At 40.3% G+C, this 15,186-nt stretch overlaps 1 protein-coding gene across 5 annotated transcripts in view; it reads right to left on the minus strand.

Moving 5' to 3' along the window:
• trappc9 (trafficking protein particle complex 9) overlaps positions 1–15,186 on the minus strand; it is a 388,126-nt gene that overhangs the window by 364,037 nt on the left and 8,903 nt on the right. For all 5 annotated transcript variants that reach the window (XM_034704883.1, XM_034704882.1, XM_034704884.1 and 2 more), the window contains 3 exons: positions 10,748–10,869; positions 7,613–7,738; positions 3,724–3,940 (listed from right to left, as the gene is read on the minus strand). In XM_034704883.1, the coding sequence (XP_034560774.1) occupies positions 3,724–3,940; positions 7,613–7,738; positions 10,748–10,869 (465 nt within the window). The remainder of the gene's footprint in view (positions 1–3,723; positions 3,941–7,612; positions 7,739–10,747; positions 10,870–15,186) is intronic.

Here is a 15,186-nt window from a genome sequence, read left to right on the forward strand (position 1 = left end):
TCCAGAGGAAGTTAACACATTGACTAGAATAGAAACCAGATCATGTGGTGTGACGGATCAGACACGGACCGGACATAGATCTGCTGGAATGTGGCCGTTAGCCACCAGTTTATGATCACTGAACATCCTAAAGTTATATAAATGTGAAATGTTGCTAAAAGTTTGACAGAACATTGCATACCTCTAACAGTTAGCTTAACTAAAGAGTTCTGTGTGTGCAAAAGTAACTCAATAATGAAATGTAACCTCAGAGAGGCAGCAACATTTTTACTGTCAGCATGCTGAGAGCGGTTAACGTTGTGTTCATGTAGTGAATGTATTTATATTGACAGAAGAAACTCCTCCTGTTGGGTAACCACTGAAAGTACCCTGGCAAAGTACCTGGACTGTGTTTCTTGTCAACACAAAACAGAGAGGAATATATATGACTGTCTAACATGCCATAACCTTGCAACTGAGTATCAAAGTCTGATCCTCTAAAGAAGGCATCCTAATGTATTTACTAAGAGGCATAACTGTGAGACTTCACATTGAGCTGCTCTCGTTTCAGGTGCAGGCTTTAAGTTAAAGTAGTTATTGAACAAGATGTGTCAAGATTTACTCTGAGGGATTTCAAGAGCCATGTTTAGGAAAACAACACAAAATAGAGATGAGTAATGGATGGATGAAAAAGGATGGAAGGTAAAAATTATATTGGGTTGTTATTAGGTTTAAGATTTCTAAATAAGACAACACATTATTTGAAATATATGGCTGGAAGTTTTACTGTTACAACATATCACGTGTCTTTTGTATTAAACATCACTTTGGTTTTTTTGTATAGACTTAATTTGTGTTTTTCTCACATTCTGAGTTACATATTATACTCAATTGAGTGGTCATGGAATAATTGGACACTCCCCCCCCCCCAAATCAGGATGTAAAGTCAGTTGGGTTTTTTTCGTTTGTAAAGGGAAAAACATTTGTATGTACCATTACATTTGTATTTTTTTTATCTACTTTTATCAAATTTTTATTTTATCTTATTTAATTTTTGTTTTTATTTCTATTTTCATTTTTATTGTTATCTTTATTCTATTTTTTTTTAATTTTATTTTCGTTTTTATTTTATCATATTTTTATTTTTATTTTATCTTATTTTACTTTTTGTTTTTCTTTCTATTTTCATTTTTATTGTTATCTTTATTCTATTTTTTTTTAATTTTATTTTCGTTTTTATTTTATCATATTTTTATTTTTATTTTATCTTATTTTACTTTTTGTTTTTCTTTCTATTTTCATTTTTATTGTTATCTTTATTCTATTTTTTATTTATTTTATTTTCATTTTTATTTTTATTTTATTTTTTATTTATTTACATTTACTCTATTTGTGCTCTGTTATTCTTGTACGGCTCTTGCTACTATATCTGTGTTGCTGCAACATTGGAATTTCCCTGTGGGGATCAATACTGTATCATTAATCAATATTTAAAATGTCATTTTTAGCAGACGCTTTTATCCACAGCGACTATTTAATAGTCAATTAAATAGTCAAGTATTATCTTATCTCATCTTAAAAAAATATCCCTGCAGCACATTTAGCCACATATGATTTTCCCAGGGCATCAATAATGAAGTGTCAAGTATAGAAATGAAAAAGAACCTTTCACTGCAGACACAAATATTTCACCTCAAACAATCCGTTTCTATTCACAGAAACGAGGCCAGAGATCAACAGCAAATCTGAGAGCAAGCCTCTCACCGTGTGGATTCAGAAATGCTCATCGGAAAAAATACGGACGTCCCTGAGCTTTTCCATTCATCATAAACCGGCTTTTTTTGTTGCCGGTGCCAGCCATCAAGTGGCTGCATAGAGCAAGGGTCAAGAGTTTGTAGAACCAAGAGGCTTATCATTACGACCTGAGCAAAGAGCGCACAAAAGCCAGGGTCAGGCCTCTACTGTGGCTCCTTGAGAGTAAAGTGGTGGCTTGAATGTAGAACATCCGGAAGAAGCACTCTGGAAGTGAATGAAGCAATGCCTTTCATTTCCTTTATCTATTAAATATGTGTTTACACTGCTCCTACTCACCTATTCAGGATTATGAAGGCTTTCTCTATTTGAGAAAGATTAATTCAGTGCCTCCTTTTCACTGACAGAAAATCAGCTCTGCTCAACTTAAGACCCTTACAAATGAAATAAACTAGATATGATGGGAGGTGAGCCATCCCTCTGTTTGTTTTGCTCTTTTCCAGCTGGAGGATTTTGTTGTCAGGTTGTCTGCCTTCTTGTCTGTCCTGTTCTTAGGAGCCAGTACCTCAGGAGCCACTGGAGCAAGCATCATCAAACTTGGCAAAAAACACAGTTTGGATCACAGACTGTATAAATAATGGACGTGGTATCCGTGAGGTCACCCAACTGTTTCTGAAGCGCTGTTTTGAAGCCGATTGTTGGTGGGTGCCATATTGGAAATGTGGAACTCAACCTAACTTCTGTCAAGCTAGTGTTAGGTAAAGAGGCGGGCTTTGCCTTTGACCGCTTGGTTTGGATTCAAAGACAGAAGCATGAACATCTTGAGGTCAAAGGTCAATGTGAGCTTTGAAAAACAAGTGTTTTTGCCCGTATGTCAAGAAGGAGAAGAACTTTTAAACAAATATAAAGTGGGATAAAATGATGAGGGCTAAAACAGGCTCTTCTCTTACCTCTTTTCGTCCAACGTGTACCAGGTTGTATTTCGGGGCTGGTGCTCGTGCTGGTTCGGAGCTGGTTGAACTCGCGAACCAACACGGCACCCGTTTGTTATTCCACCCGCTCGAGCCCGTGGAAGAGGCACGTCATGACGCCAGATTTACATGACCGCTTTTCCTAGCAGCGCTAGCTGCAGGACAATGGCGGAAACATGTTTGGTTAGTGTTTTTAATCACGGCAACCCCAGCCCTCGCCCCTGACGTAAGCGGTTTGCGGTTCTACACAAGCCAAGAGTTGGAGCCGCTCTGGAACCGGGAGCCGGTTAACTCGCAGTCGAAACACAAAGAACCGGTTCTCAATTGAGCACCGGCTCCGAACCGGCCCTGAAACTGCCTCGGTCGCAAAGGGGTATCTGTGGAATCAAACAGCACCACAGCCATATGTATCTCAGGGACACTTGGAGTGGAAATCTATCAATTAGCTGAAAACACCCACTTAGGTTTCAGGGATAAAATGATTACAATTTGGTGATCAAAGTCAATAAAAATTATGAAGGAAATTTGACATTATTTCCATAATAATGAAAAAAGATACAATTTAAAGCTCCTCTGAGGAACTGTCTGTTTGTATTGGTTTTGGCACCCCCTGTGGACAAAGCAGTACTCTGTACATCTTTGCTGATTTTGTCACGAAGTCCCACCTGGCTTTCTTTGAACAGTGAAATGTGTCACTCATTCGTGTGGAATAAGTAACAAAAAAGCACTATTAGCCGTAGCATGCTAATAATTGTGTCTGCACCTACCCCCTCATCGGGTTACAGGCATAAGAAATGACAATAAAACATTGTCAGTCATGTTGTTGATGGCCTTGTTTTCCTTTTTTAGGTCATAAAGAGGTACAGCTGTCTGTTTCATAACCAGCTAAAAACTCCTCACAGGAGCTTTAAGTTTGATGCAGACCTGAAACACACTCAGTGAATATATCAGGCAAGTATTTTTCTGATGAAACAGTCCCTATCTTGTGTTTTACATGCGCTACTAGAGTGTTGATGTTCACCTTTGCTGAAGTCTTTAGGATCCAGTGACAGGCTGTACCCAGGTAAAGTCTCCAGCAGCAGCTTGTAACAGGCCCTCCAGCCCGGGTCGGGGATGGTTGGAGCCACACACTGCATGGCTGCCACACGCTTGAAAAATGCAGATTTGCGATGGAACCCGATCAGTTCGTAGAGCTCCGACAGGATGCTGTAGCGCTGAATCTTCTCCTCCTCTGATAGCTGCAGAAATGGAGACATTACATAATGATGCTTGCTTCCTTCTAAAAATGGTTCTGGTGCTTATTGTGACTTATTGAGCCTCGCTGTGCAGAATGATGGATTAGCACAGTTTATATTTTCCATGCATATGCTGAAGAGGAGATGCTTCTCTGTTTCTGCCTTTAACCTGAGTTCACTGATTCAACACCTTATTGTTCAACTTACAACAGTGTGCTGTGAAAGAGCACAAACACAGAGGAGTGATGGATACCTAATGCTGAGGAGTAAAACTTTTCACCCAGTCATATTTACATTTATATGGATTGTGGATATTTCAGAGACGGAAAGGAGGCCATTTAATTTCATGAATTTTTAAAGGAGGTAATTGAGAATTTGTATAAATGAGGACCTCATCACACACAGTTTCTAGTCTAAGCAGTTTAGTATTTGTAAATAGAGTGGCTTGCATAAGTATCCCCCCTCCTTGGACTATTACACATTTTACAGTGTTGAGACTTTTGAAATAGATTACTCAGGCTTTTTATGGTGCAACAAAGTGGCAAAACACCTTTACACATAATTAATAGTTAATGCAGAAAGCAGACACCTGTTGAAAGTTTCACAGAAGAAGTTATTGATTATCTGCAACATGGAAGAAGATCAGAAGAGGTACGTACAGTGGGAAAAATAAGTATTTGATACACCGCTGATTTAGCAAGTTTTCCCAATTACAAAGAATGGAGAGGTCTGTCATTTTTACTGTAGGTACACTTCAAGTGTGAGAGACAGAATCTAAAAAGAAAATCCAGAAAATCACATTGTATTATTTTTAAATAATTAGTTTGCATTTCATTGCATGAAATAAGTATTTGATACAACAGAGAAATAGAACTCAATATTTGGTACAGTAACCTTTGTTTACAATTACAGAGGTCAGACGTTTACTTGAGTTTCTTCCGTTTTCTAATAATTGCGCCAACAGTTGTTGCCTTCTCACCAAGCTGCTTGCTTATTGTCCTGTATCCCATCCCAGCCTTGTGCAGGTCTACAATTTTGTCCCTGGTGTCCTTAAGGCGGGTACACACTACAGGATAATCGGACTGATTTCTGTCCCGATCTCCTCCTTACGATCAAAGTCAGCAAAGGCCCGACTGTCTGATGTTTGCAAAGGACATGGTGTGGGATTTTCCTGTGGTGTGGGGTGTGTTAAGAGGGATTCTGTCTGGTCAGAGCCGCTTGGAAGGCCTCAGAAGGAGAGATCGTAAATAATGAAGATGTTTAATATTTGTGACTAGAAATCCTGTAGTGTGTTGGGACGCTCCAAGAGGAGCCGAGCACGCACAGTGTGTCATGTCACGTGTACCAGAGCAAAAGCCAATCGAGGCGCGAGCTGACTCAGCTGACTGAAGGAAGAGGGAGTAAAAGCAAACAAAAACATGGCGCCGGTGAAATCAAAAGTCTCTTGGACCTCTAAAATGGATACAGCCCACATTCCCTCCGTCTCCATGACTTCTTCCTTTTATTTTTTGTGTGTGTTTTCAGAAAGTAAGAGGCCGAAAACACTCATCATTACTTCTTCCTGTTTGTCCGCCAAGTTTCTTTACACCGAAGTCACGTTTTGCTACGCGAGATTTGGAATATTGAGCTTCAAGAACCTGATACCCTGCTGAAGAATGGGTTAGTGTGTGGTGTGCTCCAGAGTGCACACCACACACTTTAAGGTCAGAAGAGAGAGATCTTGTGCGATCTCTCTTTTTTTATCATCAAGTGTGTGGTCTCTATATGAGTGAAGGATTGAAGAATCCCTATAGTGTGTGCCAGCCATTAGACAGCTCTTTGGTTTTGCCCATGGTGGAGAGGTTGGAGTCTGATTGATTGAGTGTGTGTCAGGTGTCTTTTGTACAGGTAACAAGTTCGAACAGGTGACATTAAAGGTGACATATCATGCAAAATTGACTTTTTAATGGTTCTCTACCTGAAATATGTGTCCCTGGCATGTCTACGAACCCCCCGAGAATTAAAAAAATCCATTCTGCCCCTGTTTTGATTTCTACACCTTTCTTTAAATGTGTGTGAAATGACTTCCGTGTTTTTGTTACGTAACAACAATATCCGGTCTGTCACGGAGTCAGAGCTCAGAGCTTGTTCAGCCCATAGCCTGTATAAAATAATACTGAATCCCTCCTCCGTTTTTCATTCCCTGCACAAATGTGTGCTAACAAGGAGCTTAGGAGGGAGGCATGCTAGTTGTAGGCTGTCTTAATAAACACAAAGGTCGGTTTTACTCACGTCTGCAGATTTGAAGATCTAGTGGATGATTTTTATTTGTCATGTAAAAGTGCTAGCTCTAATTAGCATAGCCACATAGCTACATGTTCATAGCTGTAGCTGTAGCTGTAGCTGTAGCTGTGTACCAAGACACACTGACAAATAAAACAACAAGTAACACTAAATCTGTGACCAATCCTTCAGAAAGGTCCCGCTGCCTTTCTGGGAGAGGTCGGTTTTACTCCCCAGGTCTGCAGATTTGAAGATCTAGTGGATGATTTTTATTTATCATGGATAAGTGCTAGCGCTAGTTAGCATAGCCACATAGCTACATGTTCGTAGCTGTGTATCAAGACACACGTCTACATACTGATAAATAAAACAACAAGAAACACTAAATCTGTGACCAATCCTTCAGAAAGGTCCTGCTACAGGCGCCTCTCCGTCAGGATCAGATTCTGGATCAGATTCAGAGGGTTGAAGTAACGTGATCTCTGAGCAGCCGTGTATATTCAGCCAACATGTAAACATTAGATCAACGTGCCGGAGAGCCTAGGGCACATCCACTTCCTTAGGGGGCGTGGTCAGAGGGAAAACAGAGTGTTCTGAGGAGGACTGATGAAGAGGGATTTTCAGGCAGACCAAAATCTGATTTCAAAGTGTTTTTTTGAGCATAAACTTTAAAGACATGTTTTGGGGACCTCTTAGACCAATATATATTGATGAAAAAAGCGTGATATGTCACCTTTAATACGGTTAATGAGGGGAGAAAAGGAGGGCTTAAAGACAAACTAACAGGTCTGTGAGAGACAGAATTCTTGTTGGTTTGTAGGTGATCAAATACTTGTTTCATGCAATAAAATGCTAATTAATTATTGGAAAATCATACAATGTCATTTTCTGGATTTTCTCTTTAGATTCTGTCTCTCACAGTTGAAGTGAACCTATGATAAAAAATAACAGACCTCTCCATTCTTTGTAAGTGGGAAAACTTGCTAAATCTGTGGTGTATTGAATACTTATTTTCCCCAATGTCCTTATGCAAGGCACCGTGACTTAAACACGTCTACAGGGAATCTTTAAATCGTTCTTGTCCTTGTGTTGTCACATCCTGCTTTTTACCATCTCTAATGTTCTTTTACTTTAAATTCCACCGATAAACAAACTTCCACCTTTGTACACTTATTATTATATTTTAGTATTTTAAGAATATACAGATAAAAACTGGAGACGGTAAATCAAAGGGCAAACCTGCATTAAATGTTCTTCCCTGTGAAGCGAAAAGAAGAATGGAGAAGAAAATGATAAAAAGGGAGATGTGTTTGGGTGTGCTTTTTCTCAAATGGAGTGTACCCCGCTCTGTGGTGGTCTTATTAATCATCCTGTGGCGCAGGGAAAGCTTTATTAGTCATCGAGATAACGTACCTGCCCCAGGTTGATGTAAACAGCGTTCTGCAAGAACTCGGAGGCTTCCCGTGCCCTCTTCTGAATGGCCAGCACCCTCACTGCTTTCACACAGGCCTCCAGCTCAATCACGCCTGCGTTCTTATACTGCAAGAGATAAGAGGAAGAGCAGGCGGGGAGGTCAGCGCTAATGAAAAATGAGGGTCGCCTTGACTCCTACAATGCACCTTATAATCAGGGGGGGAAGGTTTTTTCATTAACATATGACCACTCTCATCAGTCACTGTGGACGTGTGATGACAGACAAAACAGATAACTTGAACAGTCTCTTGTTGCTTTTTCAGGAATTCCCAGGTCCGGGTCTGTGCTCCCACCAAGAACCAGAGCTGCTCCTGCTGAGGCTTCACACTGCTGCGTGTGTGAGCATTTTTTATCTCCCTGTCTCTCAACTTCCCTCCACTTGCAGCCTCATTGTCCCCTTATTAAAATTCAATTAATATCTGAATAGCTATGTGTTGAGATGTAATTTAATTCTGAATTAACTAGTTACAGGTAAAAGGGCTGAGGGAGGTCAACGCGAAAAGGCAATTATAATAATGAAGATAAAGTACAAGGCTGCTTCTGAATAGTTTGGCAGCATAATGAGCCCGGCTCTGCCTCAGCATCAGGGATACCTTTTTACTATTCTTTGTGACTTTGTACAAGTGGCGTGGTCAAAGGAGAGAACAAATACTGAATACCTGGTTGGCATACATTAAACATATTGTTCTGTCTGCCTTTTGAAAGATAATTACTGAATAATGTGCTTCTATTTCCAAAGATAACACGTGCTCCGTGCCGTTTTAGAAGTCTTGTCACAGAGAAGCATTATGAAATAAATAGCTGCTGTCAGCATTTACTGGTCTCACATTACTCAAACACAATCCTGTCACCGCCTCCAATTCAACCAAAGCAAATCAAACACTGCCACCTGGTGTTCTGACTGGGTACTGATCCAAACACTTTCAAAGCATTAATCCCAAGGCTGGAGAGATATGATGATAACCCCTTTAAACATTAGCAGCTTTAAAAGCAACATGTTGTAATCGCCTGTTTTCACCCTCAAGTCAACAAATCAAGTTTCAAGTCGCCTGGTTAATATCAGGTAGTGGTCTTTTAATGGTACAAACAGTTAGAACAAAGACTCAGGGTGAGGCAGCTTTTTATCATCACGGCCCACGCATGTGGAACACCCTACCTGAAGATCTGAGGGCTTCACAGAGCATCAACTTTTTTAAAAACAAACTCTAGACCGACCTTTTTAGTCTCACCTTTAACTGAGTTTTATTCTTATAACAGTTTTATTTCACCTTACTTTATTTATTTATTTATTTATTTATTTATTTATTTATTTATTTGTCAATTATCTAGTTCCAATTTTAGTCAATTTTTTTTATAAGTATAGCATCTTATTTTCTTTTAAGGGTTTAATATTTTAGTGTTTTATTATCCTAGAAATGTATTTTATTTTGGTGAGTTTAATTTCCTGTGTTGGGTTTTAACCAAGCGTGCTGGATATGGCCCTGGTGGTGAAGCTTTCAGCAGTGTGTCTGCCCCCTGGTGGCTGGCTGCAGTATAGGTCAAAAAATCCGTCTCCCCCATTCATTTAAATGGGGGAGCAGTCAAACTTTTAAAAATAAATACACGTCGTACGAATGTTTCTCACATCCGTATGCTGTGGTGATATGTAGTTATTATTTGACTGTTTTGTGTCCAAGGCTTCTTTTTTCTGAAAAGTTTATTTTTCATTAGTTATTAGAGTTTAAAAAACGGGGTTTAACTTCCGGGTTTCCTTTGATTCACAGCCGCTGTAGAACGAAACTTCAAAGGACACACAGCGTCTTGTGACGTTACGCTGTAGGGCGGAGCTTATTACAAAGGCTTCACAGGCTCTGGCTGCACAATGGCGGCACCCAGGAGAGGGATTTTTTGGCTTCAGAACTGTACAACGGGAAGAGGCGGAGCAACGCTGTCCATTTTTATTTACAGTCTATGGTTTTAACATCTTATGTTTCCTCCAGTGTTTCCTCATTAAGATATCATGAGAGCGTTTCCTCAGTTCATTCAGCAACTTATTTATTTATTTTTCATGTATTCATTTATTTTATTTGTATAGTTTTTATTATTATTGTTGCATATATGTCGGGCTGGGGTTGAGATTTGGATGGGGGGGGTCTTTTTATATTTATTTTTAAATATTTTGTACTTGTTTTTATGTACAGCACTTTACATTACAATGCCATTGTATGAAATGCGCTTTATAAACAAAGTCTGATTGATTGATTGATATAAGAATTTAAAATAGCTATCATTCATCTCTCTAGTTCCTGATCAACATGTCATTTCTTTAGACTTCAGCTTTTTGCAAGTTGTTAACTGAATCATTGACTTCTTTACAAATCAGATCCATGGACCTTTTTTAAAATGCCACATTTCCAAGTTACCATATTTATGATGTAATTTTAAGTAGTTGTAATTCTTACTTAATCACATTTACAGCTCAGTTTTCAACTTTTATGTCCATTATGTTAATTTTTAATAGCTATAGTGGCACGTATCCCAGTAAAAACCATTCACCTTCCCCGGTGTCCGCCCCTCCTGTCTAACCTGCCCATATACGCATCACCTGGTGCAAAACTACAACCTATCAAAGTGAGTACTGTAGCCGGATAATAAGCGGGATAATGTACGGTTAGCAGGTAGTTATGGGAAATAGAACCCCTCCCAGCTATCAACATTATCCCTTATAGCACATAAGTACCAGCCTGCTGCACCGAGAGGGAGAGGATTAAGGTTGAAGTATTAGGAAACGTTACTGTGGCTCATTCTTTCAATCAAAAGTCAAAACCCTTATTCATCAAACATTAAATGAGTATTTAGACAATAATAAAGACTGAATAGGGTGAAATCTTTAGTCTTTTTCTGTTTACTTTTTGTCAGATAGAAATGCTGCAGTGTGTCCATGTGGTTGTCCTGTTTTAAAAAGCCTTTAATTATTTAAACTAGGGTGAAATAATCTTCATGTTTGAGTTACTCAGATGAAGGAACAGATTGACTTCATTATAAGATAACGATTATAGTCTGATTCTTGATGACGGTGCGGTTACTGGTCTGTACCTTTCCGTAGTACGAGATGGCCTCTTTGTACTTCTCGATGATGTCCTCGGGACTCAGGCAGTTCTTTGCTCTTCCAATCTCAGTGCTGGTGTCTGCACTGATGCCGTTGGCCGTGAGGGCACCTACGCTCAAAAGAGAACAGTTTGTGATGAGTTTAGGAACAACAGCGTGATGACCCTCCAGCAGCCTGTTCCACCACAAAAGGAAAGGAAACAACATGAAGGAGGGGAAACTTAAATCCACCACTTACTCTTCAAAGACAGCACCCTGACTGCTGCCGCCACATGCATGTTTATGTCTACATGACTAAATGGACACAGACGTATTGTGATCTGAATGCTGTCACAGAGCATGGTGGAGAAGAATCTGGATGGTAAATGGTTTTACTTCCTGGTTCTGATGGTACTGATCACCCCTGAAAGTCTTGCCTTGTTTTCCTTTGAGGCCCCCTTTAACACCATGAGAGATGCAATCAGAAAGATGCTTATTGCAACATCCCAGGAGGTAAAACCGTACCTGCCATATTGTTAAAGCAATTGCGAGGTGTATTTCGCTGCCAAATCTGATTCGAATACAAACACTATGCTGCTGTTGCACTACGTCTAAAGCTAATTTACACACGTAACAGAAGAGAGAGCATCTCATCAGGCAGAGTTAAATAAAGAAATATTTCATTCTGAGTCACAGAACGTACCGCTGCATACATTATTTGATTAGATTGTTTCCTATGTGATAAAACTGAGAGATTAATTCAAGTAGAGAATCAAAACAGGGGTTTGACTGCCACCTGCTTTTACATTCAAAGAGATATGTAACCTTGTAATCAGTAGGGGTGGGGAAAAAATCGATTCAACATAGTATCGCAATATTTTGCGTGACGATTCTATATGGATTCAAGACAGCCAAATATTGATATTATATTAGCCTATATTGCATGTAGTCTATGGTAATTGTGAATAAAAATCAATTCCTCTCTTCGTCCACTGGGTGGTGCTGCTGCACATTTTGTCGAGTGAGGTCGGAGGTGTCGGTCATTGTGCAGGAGATGAAGTACACCTAAGGTGGCGGCTCAGGAGAGGGAATTACAGAACGCACCATCTGCGTTTTACATGTGGACTTACTTTGGATTTTTCCACAAGGAGGGGCAGAAAGAGATGGAGATGACCCACAGTGTTTGCAAGAAACGCCGTATGAAAATAAAATACTGCAGGAATATGTCGGACATGCGGGCTCACCTCATCGGCCACCCCCCAGAGATAGCAATTGCGGAGGATGATAAAGGTAATGCTGAGATATATCCACAGAAAAAACAGCCACCGCTCGCAGCTCTAAGCTTATCTAAGCTGTAAGCAGTTCAGAGCGAGCGAAGAAAATAACAGACTGTCACATACTTCATGTGCAAAGACTTGAGGCCATACAATGTTGTGGAAAACGAAGGCTTCTGCTACATGCTAAAGACACTGTTTACTCTACGGTTCATTCGAAGAGTCGGTCAGTCTATGCTTTCCTTTAATTAACATAAACTGAAGTGAACAGATTGAGAATACTTTGTTCTAAAATAAGGCACGTATTGATCAAGCTTTACTTTGGGAACATCATTTCCTGTTCAAAAGTGATGAATTGAAAAACATCGCAATATATCGTGTTGCAATACTGGCATATCACAAAATCACATTAATATCGAATCGTGACTCAAGTATCGTGAAGGAATCGTATCGTGGGGCAACTGGTGATTCCCACCCCTAGTAATGAAATAGCTATATACAGTTGTGCTCATAAGTTTACATACCCTGGCAGAATTTTAGATTTTTTTGGCCATTTTTCAGAGAATATAAATGACACGAGAAAAACTTTTTTTTCACTCGTGGTTAGTGGTTGGGTGAAGAAAATTTTTTAGCAAACAACTGTGTTTACTCTTTTTATTTCATAAAGACAACAGAAACTACCCAACAAACCATAAATTCTGCCAGGGTATGTAAACCTATGAGCACAACTGTATCTAAGAATCTTGATTAAATGTTTGTAATAGAGATACATGATTTTTGTGTGTGATTATCAGGAATATGATGAGGGATGTTCAAATAATAAAATATCAATTAGGACATAAGAACTAGGGATGCACCGAAAATTCGGCCACCGAAATACTTTAATCAGTGAAACAACACGTCCGAAACAGAATGTTGAAGACACAAGCAAAAACCACAGCCAGTACACGCTTGTCTGGATAAGGGCCAACATGTCTGAGTCCGTTCTTCCTTTAATTCAGCACTAAAGCGTCTTCTAAGCAAAGAGGGTGAGACAGACCACGGAGTGAAAACAATGAAGAGTCCACTCTTAGAGTCTGTCAGCACACGTTTCACTGAGATCTATTCAGATCCTCTGCACTTCATCGCGACTGTACTTGATCCACGTTATAAAGATCATTACTTGGATGTGAGAATAAAGCAGCAGGCACGAGAAATGATCCAGGCCCCGACGGATGCAGAGAACCCGCTTGGAGACGGAGAAGTGCACAGCGCAGGAGAAGGAGAACAGAGCGCAGAAAAAATGACTGCTCTCTCTGAACCAGATGAGTTCTCTGATCTGTTCAATGAGATCCTTGATTTTAGTGAGGTTAGGACACAGTCAGAGCCAGAAGTGCAATGGTAGGGGAGACTGGGGACAGTTGTAACATTTGTTACATTTCTGTCTCTAACTTTGAGCTCCTTTAACCCAGTGTGTTCACACTGCTATACAAACTAGCTTCAAGTGTCTGCTAATAAATGACCTAGAAAATGCCTGTGCAACACAAACAGAAAATGCATGGCCTACAGTCATGGCCAAAAGTTTTGAGAATGACACAAATATTACATTTTCACAAAGTCTGCTGTTTCAGTTTTTATAATGGCAATTTGCATATACTCCAGAATGTTACGAGGAGTGATCAGCTCAACTGCAAATAGTTGCAAAGTCCCTCTTTGCCTTGAAAATGAACTTTATCACCAAAAACACATTTCCACTGCATTTCAGCCCTGCCACAAAAGGACCAGCTAACATCATTTCAATGACACACAGGTGTCACACACATTAACACAGGTGTGGGTGTTGATGAGGACAAGGCTGGCGATCAATCTGTCATGATTGAGTGACTGGACACTTTAAAAGGAAGATGGTGCATGACACCATTGTTCCTCATCTGTTAGCCATGGTTACCTGCAAGGAAACACGTGCAGCCATCATTGCATTGCACAAAAAGGGCCTAACAGGGAAGTTTATAGCAGCGAGTAAGATTGCACCTCAGTCAACCGTCTATCCAATTATCAAGAACTTCAAGGAGAGAGGTTCAATTGTTGACAGGCTCCAGGGCGCCCAAGAAAGTCCAGCAAGCGCCAGGACCGTCTCCTGAAGGTGTTACAGCTGCGGGATCGGGCCACCACCAGTGCAGAGCTTGCTCAGGAATGGCAGCAGGCAGGTGTGAGTGCATCTGCACGCACAGTGAGGCGAAGACTTTTGGAGGAAGGCCTGATGTCAAGGAGGGCAGCAAAGAAGCCACTTCTCTCCAGTAAAAACATCAGGGACAGACTGATATTCTGCAGAAGGTACAGGGACTGGACTGCTGAGGACTGGGGTAAAGTCATTTTCTCTGATGAATCCCCTTTCCGATTGTTTGGGGCATCTGGAGGAAGGCTTGTTCGGAGAAGACGAGGTGAGCGCTACCATCAGTCCTGTCTCTTGCCAACAGTGAAGCATCCTGAGACCATTCATGTGTGGGGTTGCTTTTCGGTCAAGGGAGTGGGCTCTCTCACAATCTTGCCTAAAAACACAGCCATGAATAAAGAATGGTACCAGAACGTCCTCCCAGAGCAACTTCTCCCAACCATCCAAGGGCAGTTTGGTGATGAAGAATGCCTTTTCCAGCATGATGGAGCACCTTGCCATAAAGCAAAAGTCATAACAAAATGGCTCGGGGAACAAAACATTAAGATTTTGGGCCCTTGGCCAGGAAACTCCCCAGATCTTAATCCCATTGAGAACTTGTGGTCAATCCTCAAGAGGCGGGTGGACAATCAAAAACCCACAAATTCTGACAAACTCCAAGCATTGATTATGCAAGAATGGACTGCCATCAGTCAGTATTTGGTCCAGAAGTTGATTGACAGCATGCCAGGGAGAATTGCAGAGGTCTTGAAAAAGAAGGGTCAACACTGCAAATATTGACTTATTGCATGAATTCTGTGTAATTCTCAATAAAAGCTTTTGATACTTATGAAATGCTTCTAATTGTATTTCATTATACCATAGAAACATCTGACAAAAACACCTAAAAACCCTGAAGCAGCAGACTTGGTGAAAATTTTATATTTGTGTCATTCTCAAAATTTTTGGCCAAGACTGTACTCCCCACTAATAATTGGCGTAATCATTTCTTTCGGCATTTGGGTTTTTGGTTTTTGGTTTTC

The sequence above is a fragment of the Notolabrus celidotus genome, chromosome 16 (assembly GCF_009762535.1).
Source record: "Notolabrus celidotus isolate fNotCel1 chromosome 16, fNotCel1.pri, whole genome shotgun sequence".
Taxonomy (NCBI): domain Eukaryota; kingdom Metazoa; phylum Chordata; class Actinopteri; order Labriformes; family Labridae; genus Notolabrus; species Notolabrus celidotus.